We start from the raw sequence: 16,133 nt of genomic DNA, 5'->3' as shown, positions 1-16,133 counted from the left end.
CAGCCTGAGGAAGCCGGACGATCTTCGCCGCCTTCAGCCTGCCGTGCCAGCTCAGCTATCCGGCGAATATCCTTTGCAAGCTCTTTTTGTGTGTGTTCTTGCTTCCGCAGCACTTTCTAAAAGAGCAGAGGCGTTGTTGCAAATGCCTCGCACCACGTGCGGCTCATGCCGCTCCGCGCTCAGCGACGGAGACCGCCATCTTCTCTGCGCTCTCTGCCTGGGCCAGGACCACGCAGCCGTCGCGCTTTCCACGGGCGGCTGCGCTTTCTGTGAAGAGCTGCCGATGTCGACCCTGCGGGCTCGACTCGCCCTCTTCGCGGAACCTGCTCCAACTGTCCTCGGGCCGCGTAAGAAGAAACGCCGCTCGCAGCGACCACCGGAGCCCGAGACTCGAGCCAAGGCCTCGCCGGAGCCTCTCCCGCGAGCCTCGCTCTCTCCTTCTCCGCCCCCGCTTCCCGACGCGCAGCCGACGGCTCACGCCCTCGATGCCGTCGCCTCAGGGGATGAAGCGGATGATGACGCGCTACTGGACACGTGCTCACTAATGGCGTCGGACAGCGAGGAATGGTCCGGTTCTGTCCGCTCCGCCTCCTCCACCAGAGCGTCCAGCAGGACTCACGCCAGTGTGGACGCCGAGCTTCTCCGCCTCCTCACGGCAGCAGTCGAACACCTGGGCCTCGAATGGTCCCCGCCAGCGGTGACTCCGCCCAACAGACTCGACGGGTGCTTCCTGCCCGCCAGTCGACGAGCTCCAGTGTCCAGGCCAGCGCCTTTTCTGCCGGAGCTTCACGAGGAGCTTACCAAATCCTGGGACGCTCCAGTTTCGGCCAGACTCCGTTCTCCGGCCTCATCTACTCTCTCTCGCGTAGACGGAGCCAAGGAGAAAGGGTATGACCGGATCCCACCGGTCGAACCAGCGGTTGCAGCGCATCTTTGCCCCCCATCCGCGAGATGGCGCTCAAAGACTGCCCTTCCGTCCAAGGCCTGCAGGACTACTTCGGCGTTTGCCAGCCGCGCTTTCTCCGCCGCTGGGCAAGCCGCCTCAGCCCTGCACACAATGGCGGTTTTACAAGTTTTTCAAGCCGACCTCCTCAGCCAGCTCGACGAGGGAAAACTTGATAAATCTGCTTTGACCGACCTGCGCAGTGCGACGGATCTCTCTCTTCGCACGACGAAAACAGCAGCCCAAGCGATCGGACGATCTATGGCTGCGCTGACTGTCATTGAGCGCCACCTCTGGCTAACGCTAGCCGACATGGGAGAGCAAGAGCGGTCCGTTTTTCTCAACGCCCCGCTCTCACCCGCCGGCCTCTTCGGCCCCGCGGTAAGTGGCCTCGTGGACAGCTTCTCGGAAGTTCAGAAGGCGTCACAGGCCATGAACCTCTTCCTGCCCCGCCGCTCGAGCTCCGCTGCAGGCCGCTCTAGAACTCAGCCTCCTGCACGCAGTCCCACGCGGCGCCCCTCCCGACCTCCAGCATCGCAGCAGCGTCAGCGCGGCCGACCCAGGTCCCGCTCCACCAGCCAACACAGGCCGCCACCCCCGCGGGGTCCCCGGCCTAGAGTTTCGCTGAAAACCGAGCCTGCGAAATCCTCCTAGCACTCGCAAGGAGGAAAAGACGGTTGAGTCCCGCCGCGGCCGGACCGCCGTCGAAGCTAACCTGTATCCCTCTGCCAGTCCCCTTGATAAAGGCTACTGCAGTAGTGTCCACCGCAGCCAACGAGCCAGTTTCTCAACTCTCTCGCCTGCACACAAACGCCGTTTTTACGGCGACCCAGATAAATCGAATAAAGAGTGTAAAATCTGGTCATCCGGCTCACGCCGTCAGTGCTATGAGTGTAGTAAACATGCCCACACCCCAGTGCTCATCACTACACACAAGCACAATCCCCCCTGTGTACCCCACAGAGTGCACTCACATAAAGCGCGCTACGGCCGCTCGAGTGTTAGCTGTAGGTCACGTGCCCACAACCCAGTGCTCACACCTACACAGTGCCCGCTCTGCCTCACACATTCGGGGACGAAAGCACTCCACCGCCGGCTGTGCGTTAATAAAGAGTCCTGTGCCCGCTATACAGCACGCACGCTCTCATGTACACACTCACGAGCCCGCCCCGCTTCCGCGCCGCGAGCCGTTGCTCAAAACGCTCTCTCACAGCGTCATTCAGCCGGCTGCCGCTATCAGCGAGCCCCCGTCTCCCCTCACTGTCACTGCGCGACTCGCGCACATACCGCCACAGGCTCCCCGTCCCGCGCTGTGCGGCGGGCGGGACCCGGAGGCTATCCGACCCCTAGCTATGAGTGCGAATGCATGGAAAGCTATTCCGGGAATGTCGGAATGGGTATTAAACACAGTGATAAAGGGCTATTCGCTTCAATTCGCTCGCCGCCCCCCGCGTTTTCGCGCCCGGGTCGAGACACAAGTGAAAGCAGATGCAGCCCATCTGCTTCACACAGAGATAGCGAATTTACTGCACAAAGGTGCCATAGAACGGGTTCACCCTCTGGCTGCCGAGGCAGGCTTATACAGCCGCTATTTCCTCGTACCCAAGAAGGGCGGAGCGCTCAGACCTATACTAGATCTGAGATATTTGAACAAAGCGCTCGTGAAACGACCGTTCAAAATGCTCACGACCGGTCAAATCCTCGCGCAGATTCGCCCGGGGGACTGGTTCATCTCTCTCGATCTGAAAGACGCGTATTTTCAGATTCAGATTATTCCCCGTCACAGGCCATTCTTGAGATTCGCCTTCGACGGTCAGGCATATCAGTACACCGTCCTGCCGTTCGGCTTGTCCCTGGCACCCCGTACTTTTACGAAGTGCATGGACGCGGCCCTCGCACCCCTGAGATCGAAAGGGATGCGAATTCTGAACTATCTGGACGATTGGCTCATTATAGCGCAGTCAACAGAGGAACTAGTTTCTCACAAGAAAGCGCTTCTCGGTCATTTGGAAAGCCTGGGTCTTTCCGTGAACTGGGACAAGAGCTCTATAACCCCCAGCCAGTCTATCACTTTCCTGGGTATAGATCTGGATTCGGCGGCGATGACGGCCAGACTGTCAACACAGCGCGCGCGCCGTGTTCGGCACCTCGCCGCTTCCGTTCAGGTGGGAAAAGTTTTTCCCCTAAAAACCTTTCAGAGGCTTTTGGGCCATATGGCGTCAGCCGCAGCGGTCCTGCAGCTGGGTTTACTTCGAATGCGCCCGCTTCAGTGCTGGCTAAAGTCGGAAGTGTCCCGCAAAGCATGGATTTCGGGCCGTGCACCAGTCAGAGTGACTCAGCGCTGCGTCTCAGCCCTGCAGCCCTGGCTGGCGGCCGAATGGTTTCAGCGGGGAGTGTCGATGGGGGTCATCGCACACCGCAAAGTGGTCTCGACAGATGCGTCCAACATGGGTTGGGGAGCGACTCACGAGGGCAGTCCGATTTGCGGCCGGTGGTCGAATACGGAGAAAAGCCTTCACATAAACTGTCTAGAGATGCTGGCGGTCGAGAAAGCGCTGAAGCACTTTCTACCACTCCTACGGGGACACCATGTGCTAGTCCGCTCGGACAATATGTCAGTAGTGTCTTACGTGAACCGCCAGGGCGGAATCAGATCCAGAGCCCTGCGCGCTCTCACAGAGCGCCTCCTATCCTGGGCTCAGGGCCCGCTGCGCTCCCTAAGGGCAGCTCATGTACCCGGTCGCTTCAACGACGGCCCGGACAGACTGTCCAGGGACAACGTTCCCCCAGGGGAATGGTCTCTACACCGCCAGACGGTCCAAGCGCTTTGGCATCGCTTTGGCAAAGCGGAGATCGACCTCTTCGCCGCGAGCGAGAACGCTCAGTGCCAGAGGTTTTTCTCGAAACACGAGGACGCGCTGGCCCAAACATGGCCCAGCGTTCCGCTGTATGCGTTCCCCCCGATCTCGATGCTGCCTCAAGTGCTAGCGAGGATCAGGGAGACGAACTGCGCAGCGCTCCTCATAGCCCCGCGCTGGGAAAACCAACCATGGTTTTCCGAGCTGATGAGGCTGACAGACACAGCCCCATGGCCGATCCCGGTGAGGAGAGATCTTCTCTCTCAAGCTCGAGGGTCGATTCTGCATCCCCATCCAGAGCACTGGTCTCTGCATGCGTGGGAAATCAACGGATATTCGTTGATCTGCCAGAAGGGGTAATTAACACGATCACGCAGTCCAGAGCCCCCTCGACGAGGCGGCTCTATGCGTCTAAATGGTCAGTGTTTAACAAATGGTGTGTGGAAATGGGTTCTAATGCTCAGTCCTGTGGAGTCCCACAGGTATTGAACTTTCTCCAAGAGATGTTGGACGCGGGCAGGTCCCCCTCCACGCTCAAGGTTTACGTCGCGGCCATAGCAGCGTTCGCCGATTCGGCGCGCGGCCGCTCACTGGGCAGGGATGAACTCATCACCCGTTTTCTGCGAGGGGCCAGGAGGATGAACCCTCCCCGGCCCCCGTCAGTCCCTATTTGGGACCTGTCCCTGGTCCTAGAGTCCCTGAAAGTGCATCCGTTCGAGCCTTTGGACTCTGTGGAGTTGAAATACTTGACGCTTAAAACCGTTTTTCTGCTAGCTCTAGCTTCAGTCAAACGAGTGGGCGATTTGCATGCGCTGTCTGTCAGCGCGTCGTGCCTCGAGTTTGGACCTAACGACTCGTTAGCCATTCTCAAACCGAAGCACGGCTATGTCCCCAAAGTGTTAGGTACTCCCTTTAGGGCTCAAGTCATTACCCTATCGGCCCTGCCGTCATCCGGCAGTGAGGAGGGTGTCAACCGCCTTTGCCCGGTCAGGGCGTTAAGGTGTTATGTCACGCGCTCTGCAGCCTTCAGGCTCTCAGAGCAGCTTTTCGTTTCGTTTGGAGGGCGCGCTAAGGGTCGCGCCGCCTCGAAACAGACGCTATCCAGATGGATAGTGGACGCTATTGCGGCAGCATATGCGTCAAAAGACCTGCAATGTCCGTTGGGCATACGGGCTCATTCCACCAGAGGCATGGCCTCATCGTGGGCATGGTCCAGCGGGATTTCCATTCATGACATTTGTATGGCGGCGGGCTGGGCGTCCCCCTCCACTTTTGTTAGGTTTTATAACCTGGAAGTTCCCGCTCTGCAGGCGAAACTTCTGTCAGTCTAGTCGTGTTCATGTCCTGCCCATATGCGCAGGTTGTACTATTGACTAGCTTGTCTGTTGAGCTGCACGCTCAGGGTCAGTATACATAGACCGGCCTTGCCGTTCTTGCGTTCCCTAGATGTGCTTATGAACATGTGTTGGCCCGCACCGCTGGCCACCTGTTTTTCACCTCTATGCTCTTCATAGAGTCATACGTGATTGTTAGGCTCGCACGGCGTGGACAAGGGGTTCCCGCAGCGTAAGCAAGCTTACGCAATACGAGAGAACCTCTCGTAAGAGAACGATACTCGGTTACTCACGTAACCTCGGTTCTCTCTAGAGAGGGAACGAGTATTGCGTTCCCTGCCGTGCTTGAAGCCTGTAGCTCGTGTCGCTTCATTCGACAGAAAACAGAGAATATAGCCTACGAGCCTTCCTTATATATGCTCTGACGCCGCCCATTCTGGCGGGCTGTGACGCGCTAGGGCGCGCGCGCCCTCATTGGGCGTGACGTCACGCCAGGCTCACTGGTAGGCTTAAGCAGTTGCCGCGCGGCAGCCAATGAGCGCGCAGTATGCCGCTCTAGCTCAGCTGCCCGCAGCTGCACTGCGTTGACAAAAAATGAAATTAAGGATAATTTTTGGCTTCAGTATCTCGAGAAAAGAAGACTTTCCCGCAGCGTAAGCAAGCTTACGCAATACTCGTTCCCTCTCTAGAGAGAACCGAGGTTACGTGAGTAACCGAGTATCGTTTATGTCGCCTTGTTGAGGTAAATAGTATAGTTTTCCTTGCTTTACCTCGGTCTTAAAGTAAAAAGATGACTGTGAAAAATAGTAGTATTTAATTAAATACATTTATGGTGAGATTACTACATTTTATTTAATTAAATGCATTTGTGGTGAGATTATTATATTTTCATGTCAATCTGTGTTGTTTAACCATGAACCATGCGCTGTCACTTTAATTCAGTGCGTGCAGCACAGCAGAAATAGACTCGGTGCTCCTGGAACGCATTGCCTGACCGCATCCGCGTGCAGTGTGAAAGCTCTAACCTGTTAACATGGGTGCGGGTGAAAGGGCAGTCCTCAAGGCCAGAATCAAATCCTTGAATTTGTATTAGGCAGCTACAAGTAGACAGTGGAGTAAGAACAACTTTTGTTGAGATGGAAGCTGGGCATTGAGGTTGTCAAGTTGGAACAACAGGCATATCATCTCCACAGGAAAAGCTATGTGCCTTTTTGAGCAAGCTTAGTGAGGTTGTGTATATCATGAAAAGGAGAGGGTCAAGCACTGAACCTTGAGGCACCCCAGCGATTAACTCAGACACCCCTCCTCTCCAGAAAATCTTGAAGGATCTGCCTGTGAGGTGAGACTGAAACCACTAAAGTGCCATACCTGTGATGTTCAGGTCAGGGTTGCTGGACTGGAGGATCTGGGGTCTCGTTTATAAAACTGTGCGTAGGAAGCTTACTAAAAGTGTACGTGCGCCCGAAAGCCAAAAAAGGCGTACGCAAAAAAAATATTGAGACTTATAAAGCCAGAACCTGCGCAGAATTCACTTCATAAATCCCAGTCAGCGGAAGATTGTGCGCACATGCGTCTCCTCCCCGAACTAACCATATATGGAGCTTACAACGCCTAGTTTTACTATGCAGATCCTCATCTGCATATCATTTGCATATGATTATTCATCCACGTGATAACGTTTAACGGTACAAGACACATTACATTAATAAAACCATGTAGTTGCCTATCCTTGCCTTGTTTTTGAATACATAAATCAAATAGTGTATAAAATACATTTCAGAGAAAGTTTTTCTCACTCTTTCCCACTGGCCGAATTGTATTTTTAATTGAAGCAGATAGGCCTTGGGCATTATTTGCACGAAACTTTTTTCTCAGACAGTCTGGTATTATCATGATAAGCAGTTATCTTTGTGGTTAAAACATTTAAACACAGCACGCCACAGGAAAAGTGTTCAAAAACACCGCATCCGCAACAAATATTTCTATTGATTGAATTTGAATATAAAAAATGTTGTAACTTCTCAGTAATGATTTCATGTTTAAGTGTTTAACTCCATTAATTTGAATGGCATATTTAATCTAAATGTTTATATCAGAAGTAAAACATAGTTTAAATCATTATTTTATTTATTTAAACTGGTATTTGCGTCAGTTTCACTAAACGGCCCAACGCGCTCGCTGGCGCGGACATTTAAGATGGGATGGATATTTGCTTCAAGTGACAGGCTTGGTGATTGAAATTGTATTTGTATTATCTTTCTGTATATGTTTAATTTTCTTTAGATTTTCTGTCTAAAAGTGACCAAAAAGACACTTAACTCCAGCTCACCATCGGTGTCGCCAAACTGCTCCATCTCCAAAACGTTCGTACGCATGGGTCAGAGTTTGCGTGCAGGTGCGCAAATTTTCCCGTCAAGTTTGTTTTTATAAATCACAACTTATGCGTCGGACGTACGCCTCTTTCAGGGCCTGTTTGTGCGTACGCAACGGTTATAAATGAACTCCCAGGTGATTTACAGTATATAAGTCAGCAAAGCAATGAGGACAGATGACCTGGAGTTCGCTCTTGCCAGCCATTATAGAGATATATTGAAACCCAGCAGGTGGTCTTGGTGGAATGTCTGCTTTTGAAGCGAGATTGCTTATCAAAAAGCTTGTTTTGTGAAAGAAAAACATAGAACTGATTAAATACCTAGGCGTTTTGACAGAAGAGTAAGGAGAGAGGCTAGTCTGTAATTTTTGACTGCTGTAAGGTGAAGTGTTGACTTTTTTGAGTAGCGGGTTACCTGAGTTTGCTGAATTATGTCATAACCTTATCTCTCATGACTTTCAACTTTCCCTGCATGAGTGAGAGTTAGACCGTTGGAGTCTCCTACAGAATATTGGAGAGAATTTGGTCTAAAAGGGATTGGAGATGAGGGAAAAAGAGCAGAATAGAGGAGTGCATGTAGTTAGTGGTTAGTTGTGGGTGCGTGGCATAGAAAAGCGGTCACTGATGGTTGCTGAAAGAAACATAAAGGCAGAGGACAGGAGAGATTGATACTTGCTCAGGTCAGCTGTGTCTCTTGATTTGGCCATTTTCATCTCTGCAGTGCTGAGCTTGATCTGATAGTCACAAAGAGTATCAGTGAGCCAGGGGCTAGAGTGTGTCGCTATGTGCTAACCCAGGAGTGTCCAATCATGCTCCTGGAGGGCCACTTTTCATGCAGTGTTTAGATTCTGAAGACTGATGATTCTGTCATTATTTAGATGCTCATGTCCTTCCAGACCCATATATATTCTTTTGTGGAACACAACAGCAGTAATGTAAGAATCTAACAAATACCATGCATTGATGAATCACACACAATAAAACCTGTGACTTTCATTACTGTATTTAATTAATAAATGTAAGACTTTGTTGTTTTTAACGACTTGTTTTATGACATAGACAGAGTAACATCACTCCCAACAACCATTTTTCTTCAATCCCTCTTCATCTCCTCTACCTCTAGATGTAACCTTCCTCCTTTGTCCAAAGAGTACACCGCTGATGTTGGTACCAGAACACACCTGGTGAGCGCAAATCCTAGCATTATTGAAAAGAGGTATGTTGTCTTCTCTTTATTTTGGATGGGTTTATATGATCACAATACCAACCATTCCGTATTGGATAACAATAACAATGATTTGGATTCCAAAGTGGCATATATTGAAATTGTTTAATTGAATTAGCTTTTTATTATTTTAGTATTAACATTGGATTGAAACTTTTAACATCACTAATGGGCACACATAAATCAATTTTTTCATCTCTAAAGTCAAACCTGGATAAATTGCGTTGTTGTTTTGATTTGGCACTTTAGTTTTGTCTTTGTCCACCCACAAGACTGTAGTTGTTTCAATAAAATAATGCTTCTCTCACACACTTTTTTCTATCTGTCCCATGTCTTGTTCAACTTATTTTACAATTACAATGCATTCTGTTGTCTGACAGTTCATAGTTCTTCTATATGAAACCACCAGAAGCTATTTGTGGCTTCTGGGGAAGTCAGTAGCATGCGGCAAACAGCATGACCGGATTGTCCGAAAGGGACTCTCAGTTCCCCAAACAGCCTACTTGAGGGATGGATATTGACCTTTCTTAGTGGATTATCTCTTTTACTTCTTGCATTAGCTGGCATGAGATCTCTAGTCTCAAGTGCATTGGTGTTAGTACTACCATGGTCAAATATTTTCAATTTAATTATTTTTATTAATATGCTTGTGTTCTAATTAGGGCTATGCGATTAATCGTAATTGATTTTCGATTTTGGCTTCCATCGATTATGAAATTAAGATAATTGAGGTCAAACAATTGTTGTGCCACAGTGATCTTTTGTTCCACCCTAAAAGCCCAAACTCAACATCCAAATCTGCCAAACAAGTGAGTGTTGTAAAATGCAGTCTGTTTTGGTAAACTGCTGTAGGGCTGCACGATATTGGGAAAAAATGTCATTGCGATATTTTATTTTTCTGCGATTATATATTGCGAGATTTCACCAGATTAAAGTGAATCGGTTCAAAGGAGTCATTAGTTTGCGAATTGGACATGTCATTAGTGAACGTGTAGCCTATGGCACACATTGTGTGATCTCGGCAGTTTAGGACATCGCACAAGATTTGTCAACACAGAAAACATTTCATCACTGGATAGGTTTTTTTGTTTATTGAAATTGTGGTTTGTCCGCTGAATAGGCGGAACGCTTTTTAGAGAAGATAAAGCAACGTTTTTTTTTTGCACAATTCACACCCTGTGGTAATTCAGGAGAAACACATCTCCGAAAGCTACAGGTGAAACTTCGGTCTTCCGACCTTTTACCATCGCGTCAATTGATTTTGATTAATCTGCGCGAGGGAGAGAGAGCTCTCTCTCTCACACTCTCTCACTCTCTCTCACTCTCACTCTCTCTCTCTCTCTCTCTCTCTCTCTCTCTCTCTCTCTCTCTCTCTCTCTCTCTCTCTCTCTCTCTCTCTCTCTCTCTCTCTGAGATGCGTCATTCTATTCTACAGTACATCACTCACCGATCTATTCTACTCCGATCATCACTCCGATCTATGACTATTCAGTCATTCTATTCTACATCACTCACCGATCAAATAAGGCTTTGGCGGGACAAAAATTCACTTTGGAGTCTGCCAAAAAAATGCAGGAAAACCCCTGCACAACCGACTGTTTATGAGGATATTCACCGAGACGGGCATTCTGACTTAATTTTGAATTCTCTTGTCCGTTCAAGCTCGGAAATAAGAGAAAGAGCGCTGAACTTTGTGTCTGCCCAGCTCTCCGTGAGCACACTTCTTGCGCTTGATGTTTAAACTGACAGGACTTAAAAATTTCACTCTATGATGGTTAAACTTTGCAATTAATCAGCGAATCACATGCGTTAAGGGCCAGGTAGCAGCTGGCCCATACGGATCATGAATCACGGATCAGCTGGTCTATTCTTGACATCACACATCCTGCGATGTGACTATCGTGGATGCTCACATCGCGATATCGATGCTAAAACGATACATCGTGCAGCCCAAAACTGCAGGACATGTTTGATATTAAGCAGTGTTATTAAAAGCGCATTAAGAGACACTGTTCCCCAGGTCAGCTTTCTGTGTGCTCGCTCCAAGTTGGAGCTGAACGCGGATAAAATGTCAAAATGCCATGTAAACACAGTGGGTTATGTCTTAAGTAAACGTACACGGTTGAGAAAGAAAACGCGTGTGTAACAGTATATTGGATCCGTGCATTAGCTCTTAAAGTGACAGCAGCTTAATAAACCTGCTGCAGTCTGTCATTAATGATAATCAAACAACAAAGGAAAATCACTCACTGATTTTGACTGAATAACTTAAGTATCTTTAATAAGAATTAATCTGTATTTACTGTGTACAGTAAGACTATGCAGTGTTATTTTACATTTGATTTTTCAATTTTGTGTTGTAGGCTATTACTTGTATGAATACCACTGTTAGCTCATCTTCGTGAAAAACTTAATTTAATTTGTATTTTTGTTCTGTTGTACCTATCTATTTGTCAGTTTTGTTTGTAAGTAGTTTCTTTGTTCTTATTGTATTGCTGACTGTTTACTTGTCTTATGTAATTGAGGACCTTTTTCTTACGTTAGTTAACCTAGTATTAGTTTTAGCTGAATTATCGATAATTGTGAATTTTTACTGATATTAAAAATGACTCGTATTGTGAAATGACTCGTATTGCCTACCAATAATTGTGATTTACAATCTAAAAACTAGAATCGAGTAGCCCTAGTATTACAAGTATTCGTAAGGTATTTCAGAAATTCAGAAACAAGCTCAAGCACTTTATTTATTATAACTTTATTATTCCCTCAATGCCAAAGAAATTACAGGATGTCTAAGAAGATACAGTTTAAATAAAGAGCTAAAGTTAGCCATGGCTCATGGACTGACAGTTAGATTATATCAAAAAATAAAATCCCATCAAAGAATTCACAATATCCATTGTGGCCATAGTGAAAATTACAAAATAAAATAAAAATCTTTACATGAAACAATTGTTACAGAAAGGATAGTTTTCAAACATGAAACACTGGCAGGGATATTACACAAAAATGGCAACGTCCTCTCTAACCAAAGTAGTGATATTATGATCTTATAAGGATCCTTTTATCTTCTTATTATCCTATATTCTGTGGCTATTTTGACTTATCTAATCAATCCTCTTTTTCCTCATCAGCTTTCAGAACCTGCTTTGGTCCCGCAAATCCTTCGTAGAGAGCATGAAGGCATATGGTTCCAGCTACATCTACATACCAGCATTCTCTATGAAGCCCGGCACTGACCCCTCCCTGCGGGCATACCATACCCTTGCAGACTCCGCCTCCAGCCAGACTGTCCTCTTTGCTAATCCAGACTTCCTTAAAAATGTCGGTCGATTCTGGAAGAACCACGGCGTCCATGGCAAACGGCTCTCCACGGGGTTGTTCTTGGTGAGCCTTGCCCTTGGCTTGTGTGAAGAGGTGACCACTTATGGTTTTTGGCCATTTTCGGTGGGGCTAAATGAGCGACCGGTCAGCCACCACTATTATGACAACATTCTCCCATCCTCGAGATTTCACGCCATGCCTGAGGAGTTCCTGCAACTCTGGCACTTGCACAAGAGCGGCACACTGCGTATGCGGGTCGGCAATTGTGAGAAAGAGGGGCAGGAGCTGAAGAGGGAAAAATAAGTGCAAGGGTTGCCAGGGGCAACTCCATTTATCCCCACAGGAACAGGACGGCCATCCTGTGATTAGCATGAGAATACTGTGGCTTGTGAGGTGATGCCCCACCCCCCAATCTGGGCCTCTCTTTGGTGTCTATATGCTTGACCCTTAACTGCTACTAAAACCCTTCCCTCTTATTGCCGAGGGACTGTTGAAAAAGACTTGCATGCGTACCCATCCTCATGTATGCGCTCACTGGAAGCTTGTGTTTCTGTAGAAGTACCGGGGGGATGGGGGGCGGGGGATGGGTGCATATAAAATGCATCTTTAAATGCATTTAAACTGCATCTACCAGCAGTTGGACCCTTGAACCTAGGAGCTATTTGTTCACTTAATGTAAAGATAGATTAGGGAAGGGGCTGCTTCAAACAATGTCTTAAGATCTTAAAATGGGAAATCAGAAAAGGAGAGCAATGCTTTGATTGCATAAAATTATTTGTGATTCTTTTGGAGATTTGAGGAACTGGGAAAAGGAATAATGTGAAAATCGTTCTTGCAGTGTCTGAATTTATACAAATCAGTGTAAAAACAGGTTAAGCCTGTAAAAGGGAAAAGGGCATTGAATGTAAACGCTGTACAGCCAGCGTTTAAAAACACGTTTCATAAATTTGAAACCGGTTTAAAGTGAAGGCTGCCGGTTCATGTATTATTGTGAGTAAGTGTTTCTGCTTTTATTTATTCTTAAAGTTCAGTGAAACGGGACCTCTACTGAGAAACATCTTGTCAGTCTAGATCTGTCATGAGATAGATTTCGTACATGACACAGTGTTTTGTCATGTTTGGATTGGGAAGTCATGGGTTGAGAGAACACGTCCAGTTTGAAGACTTCCACAACAATGGATGAAAGGCTTTGGAAGACGTCGAGGCACAAATTCCATAGAAGAGGGAGTGAATGGTTCGAGTGCCAATTAAAGTGCGATAACCTTCTGCGTGACTCCTGTGGCAGCATCTTTAATTATCATTTGTGTTATATGTGTTTGGGAATCAGGCATTGATGTTACGCAGTGGTGGAATGAGCCATTGTGACATGGTTGAAGGGGCACCAATCATACGATAAACGTTTTTTTGCCTGCTAAGGTGCTGGACACCTGGTTTGGAACATGTATATAGTCAATCACCAGTTTTGTTACTGTTTCCACAAGAATCATGGGTTCTCTGAATGTAATGGCAGCCATTTTGTGGTCTGCCCAGTAACTTGTTTCCTTGACTTATTAATAGGCATTTGTGTGTGTGTGTGTGTGTGTGTGTGTGTGTGTGTGTGTGTGTGTGTGTGTGCGCGCGCGCGTTAAACTGCACACAGGGAATTAGGTTTAAATCTTGTAGGTGCTAGCTGTAACGCATGCACTCCAGGTTAGTCTGAATATACATCACTGACAGACAGTTGTAGGAAATATGCACTATAATGTATAAAGCCAGAAACCTCAGTACCAAAAATGAATATTCTTTCATTAAATACCCCTAAGACTTTTGTTTATCTTCAAAGCACAGAAGTTTTTTTGTTTTTTTTTTATGAAACCTGAGAGATTTCATGAAGTCTAAGGAAAAACTTGAATGGACTTTCAGAGGGAATCTTCCACTTTGATGCTTCAAAATATTCACAGAGAGATCGTAAAAGCAAGCAAGTGGTTTCATCCAAGTCTACTAAAGGCGCACGATTGCTTCATATAATTTTATTTAGGCTTTTATTCATTTATGAACATTGCTTAGAACAACGCATGCTTAGAACATGGCAAGATAAACGGAAACTCAATGGTACTTTCTTGACACCTGAGAACAAACCTCGTTGGTTCTCGCTTGAACTTTTTTAAATAGTTTGGTGTACTTTGGTAGCCCAAGTTTTGGACTTTCAATGAAGAGACCGAAATCTCTCAGGTTTGTCTTAAGAGTTTAGAACGACATGAAGGTGTGTAAATGATGATATCATTTACTCTTTTTTTTTTCTCTTAAAGGGGACAATGGAGTTGCCTTTAAATGTTTCTGCCATCTAAAGAAGGTGTGTTAGCATTCAGACAGCTAGCTGTAAACATGTCGTCAGTTTAACGAACTTGGTTTGTGAAATTTTCTTCAAACTGTTGTTCCATCATCTAATTCTAGTCAGTTTTCTAAATGTAGAATTAGAAAACTTGCGCTATGGCGCCTTCTGTGGCAAAAAAAAAAAGTGGACTTGGAATTGATTATGAAATGTGTTGACATTTTTAGCTAGAAGTGGTTGTGTACACATTCTTGCGTAGACTGTTTTGTGCATTAATGTATCTAAGTTGGCCTAGACCTACTGCAGGCTATTTAATCGTTGACAAAAAAAATAACCAGGTCACATTTCAACCCCAATGAAAAGAAAAAAACCCTGAAAATTTGACAATTTTCCCTGATATCTTAATGTGTTTGGGAAATAAATGACAAAGGAACAGATGTACAACAAATAATGCTGCATAAATACATAAATGTGTACTTCCAGAAGTATTAATTGTCATTAAAAAGGCCATTTTGTTCTTTAGATTTTGGGGTGAATGTGACCGAGGAGTGTTTTTAACTGGTTTCTTGAGGTTTGCCCTGATAGCAAAGGAAACGTGTGCCGTCATTTGAGTATCTTGAGTATTGAGAAATTACCATTACCATATTTTCACACTTTAAGCCAATGAGTGCCTTTATCAGTATTAAAAAAGGCCAAGGACATCATTTTTATCAAGAACAAGTTTTGAGTCTAAGGATTATTTATTTTATTCCCCCAAACTCAAACTTAACCTCAATTGTTTGTGTTTTTTTGTTAGGATTTTTCAATCAAGGCTGATGTGTAACAATGCAGAAAGACTTATAATTTATGATGAATGAAGTTAAATTCCTGGAGGGAAGTTTCACATTATCTTAGCATGCGGTTGTTGAAGGACCAACATACTGTACATTACTGTAATTTTTTTTTAACATTGCTTAATTGGTATAAAACCACATCTTTATCGTATATGAAGCTTTAGAAAGTGTTAAATGCTGGAGCTGATGATTATCTTAATTTTTTTCCACCTTTTTGTGCTGTTCAGTTTTGTGACAGAGTGAGGTTGTTGTTTGTAACTAGGCATGCACGACTGTGATATGTAATTGGTTTTTGAAACTGATTTTGACTGAGAAACTCACTAACTATTATGTATTTTAAGTTTTGCCCTGTGAGCCATATGAGGGTGTGTGCCCTGCTGAAACTGAGCTTACCTCAACTGTTTTATTCACTTAAATTCATTGATGAAACTCATGGGAGCTTGGATCTTAGGTATTTAAGTACATTTTACTCCGCTAAGTTGTAAATGTGTCCTATCATGTCAATTCCTGGCTCAAGCAGTTGGGTAATGGTTTTTGTACTTGAGCATGTAACAATCTAACAGGAACGGGGCTAAACGTTGTTTACGGTCCACATGAGTTATGCCAATAATGAAAAACAATTGTGTTAAAAGTAAGCAAATACTGCTTTCAAACAATAAAGACATCCTGTCAACTCATCTGCTGCTGTGTGTGTCAATTGCATCTATATTCATTTAGATTTGTGTCTTGAAATGTTATATATAATATTGGATTTCATTTTTAGTACATGTGCTTCACAAGACTGACAGCCTGTCTAAACACCCATTTCCTATCCAATATATTTTTAATGTCAGGGCCCAGCTGCCTTCTTGGAGATGGCCAAAGGTGTCATTTGTTGAGAGAGAAATGAAGAGGGAGAGAAATGTGTGATAGATAGATAGATAGTTTGGGAAGC

At 46.0% G+C, this 16,133-nt stretch overlaps 1 protein-coding gene across 1 annotated transcript in view; it reads left to right on the top strand.

The window, feature by feature from the left end:
- Window positions 1–15,875, top strand: part of st8sia1 (ST8 alpha-N-acetyl-neuraminide alpha-2,8-sialyltransferase 1) — a 28,207-nt gene extending 12,332 nt beyond the window's left edge. The window contains exons 4-5 of the mRNA XM_081364455.1: window positions 8,630–8,722; window positions 11,866–15,875. Coding sequence (XP_081220581.1) covers window positions 8,630–8,722; window positions 11,866–12,358 — 586 coding nt within the window. The 3' untranslated portion in view covers window positions 12,359–15,875. The remainder of the gene's footprint in view (window positions 1–8,629; window positions 8,723–11,865) is intronic.
- Window positions 15,876–16,133: the final 258 nt, after the last annotated feature.

Source organism: Scardinius erythrophthalmus, assembly GCF_964197995.2.
Source record: "Scardinius erythrophthalmus genome assembly, chromosome: 4".
NCBI lineage: Eukaryota > Metazoa > Chordata > Actinopteri > Cypriniformes > Leuciscidae > Scardinius > Scardinius erythrophthalmus.
This window is presented reverse-complemented; position numbering and strand designations above follow the sequence as displayed.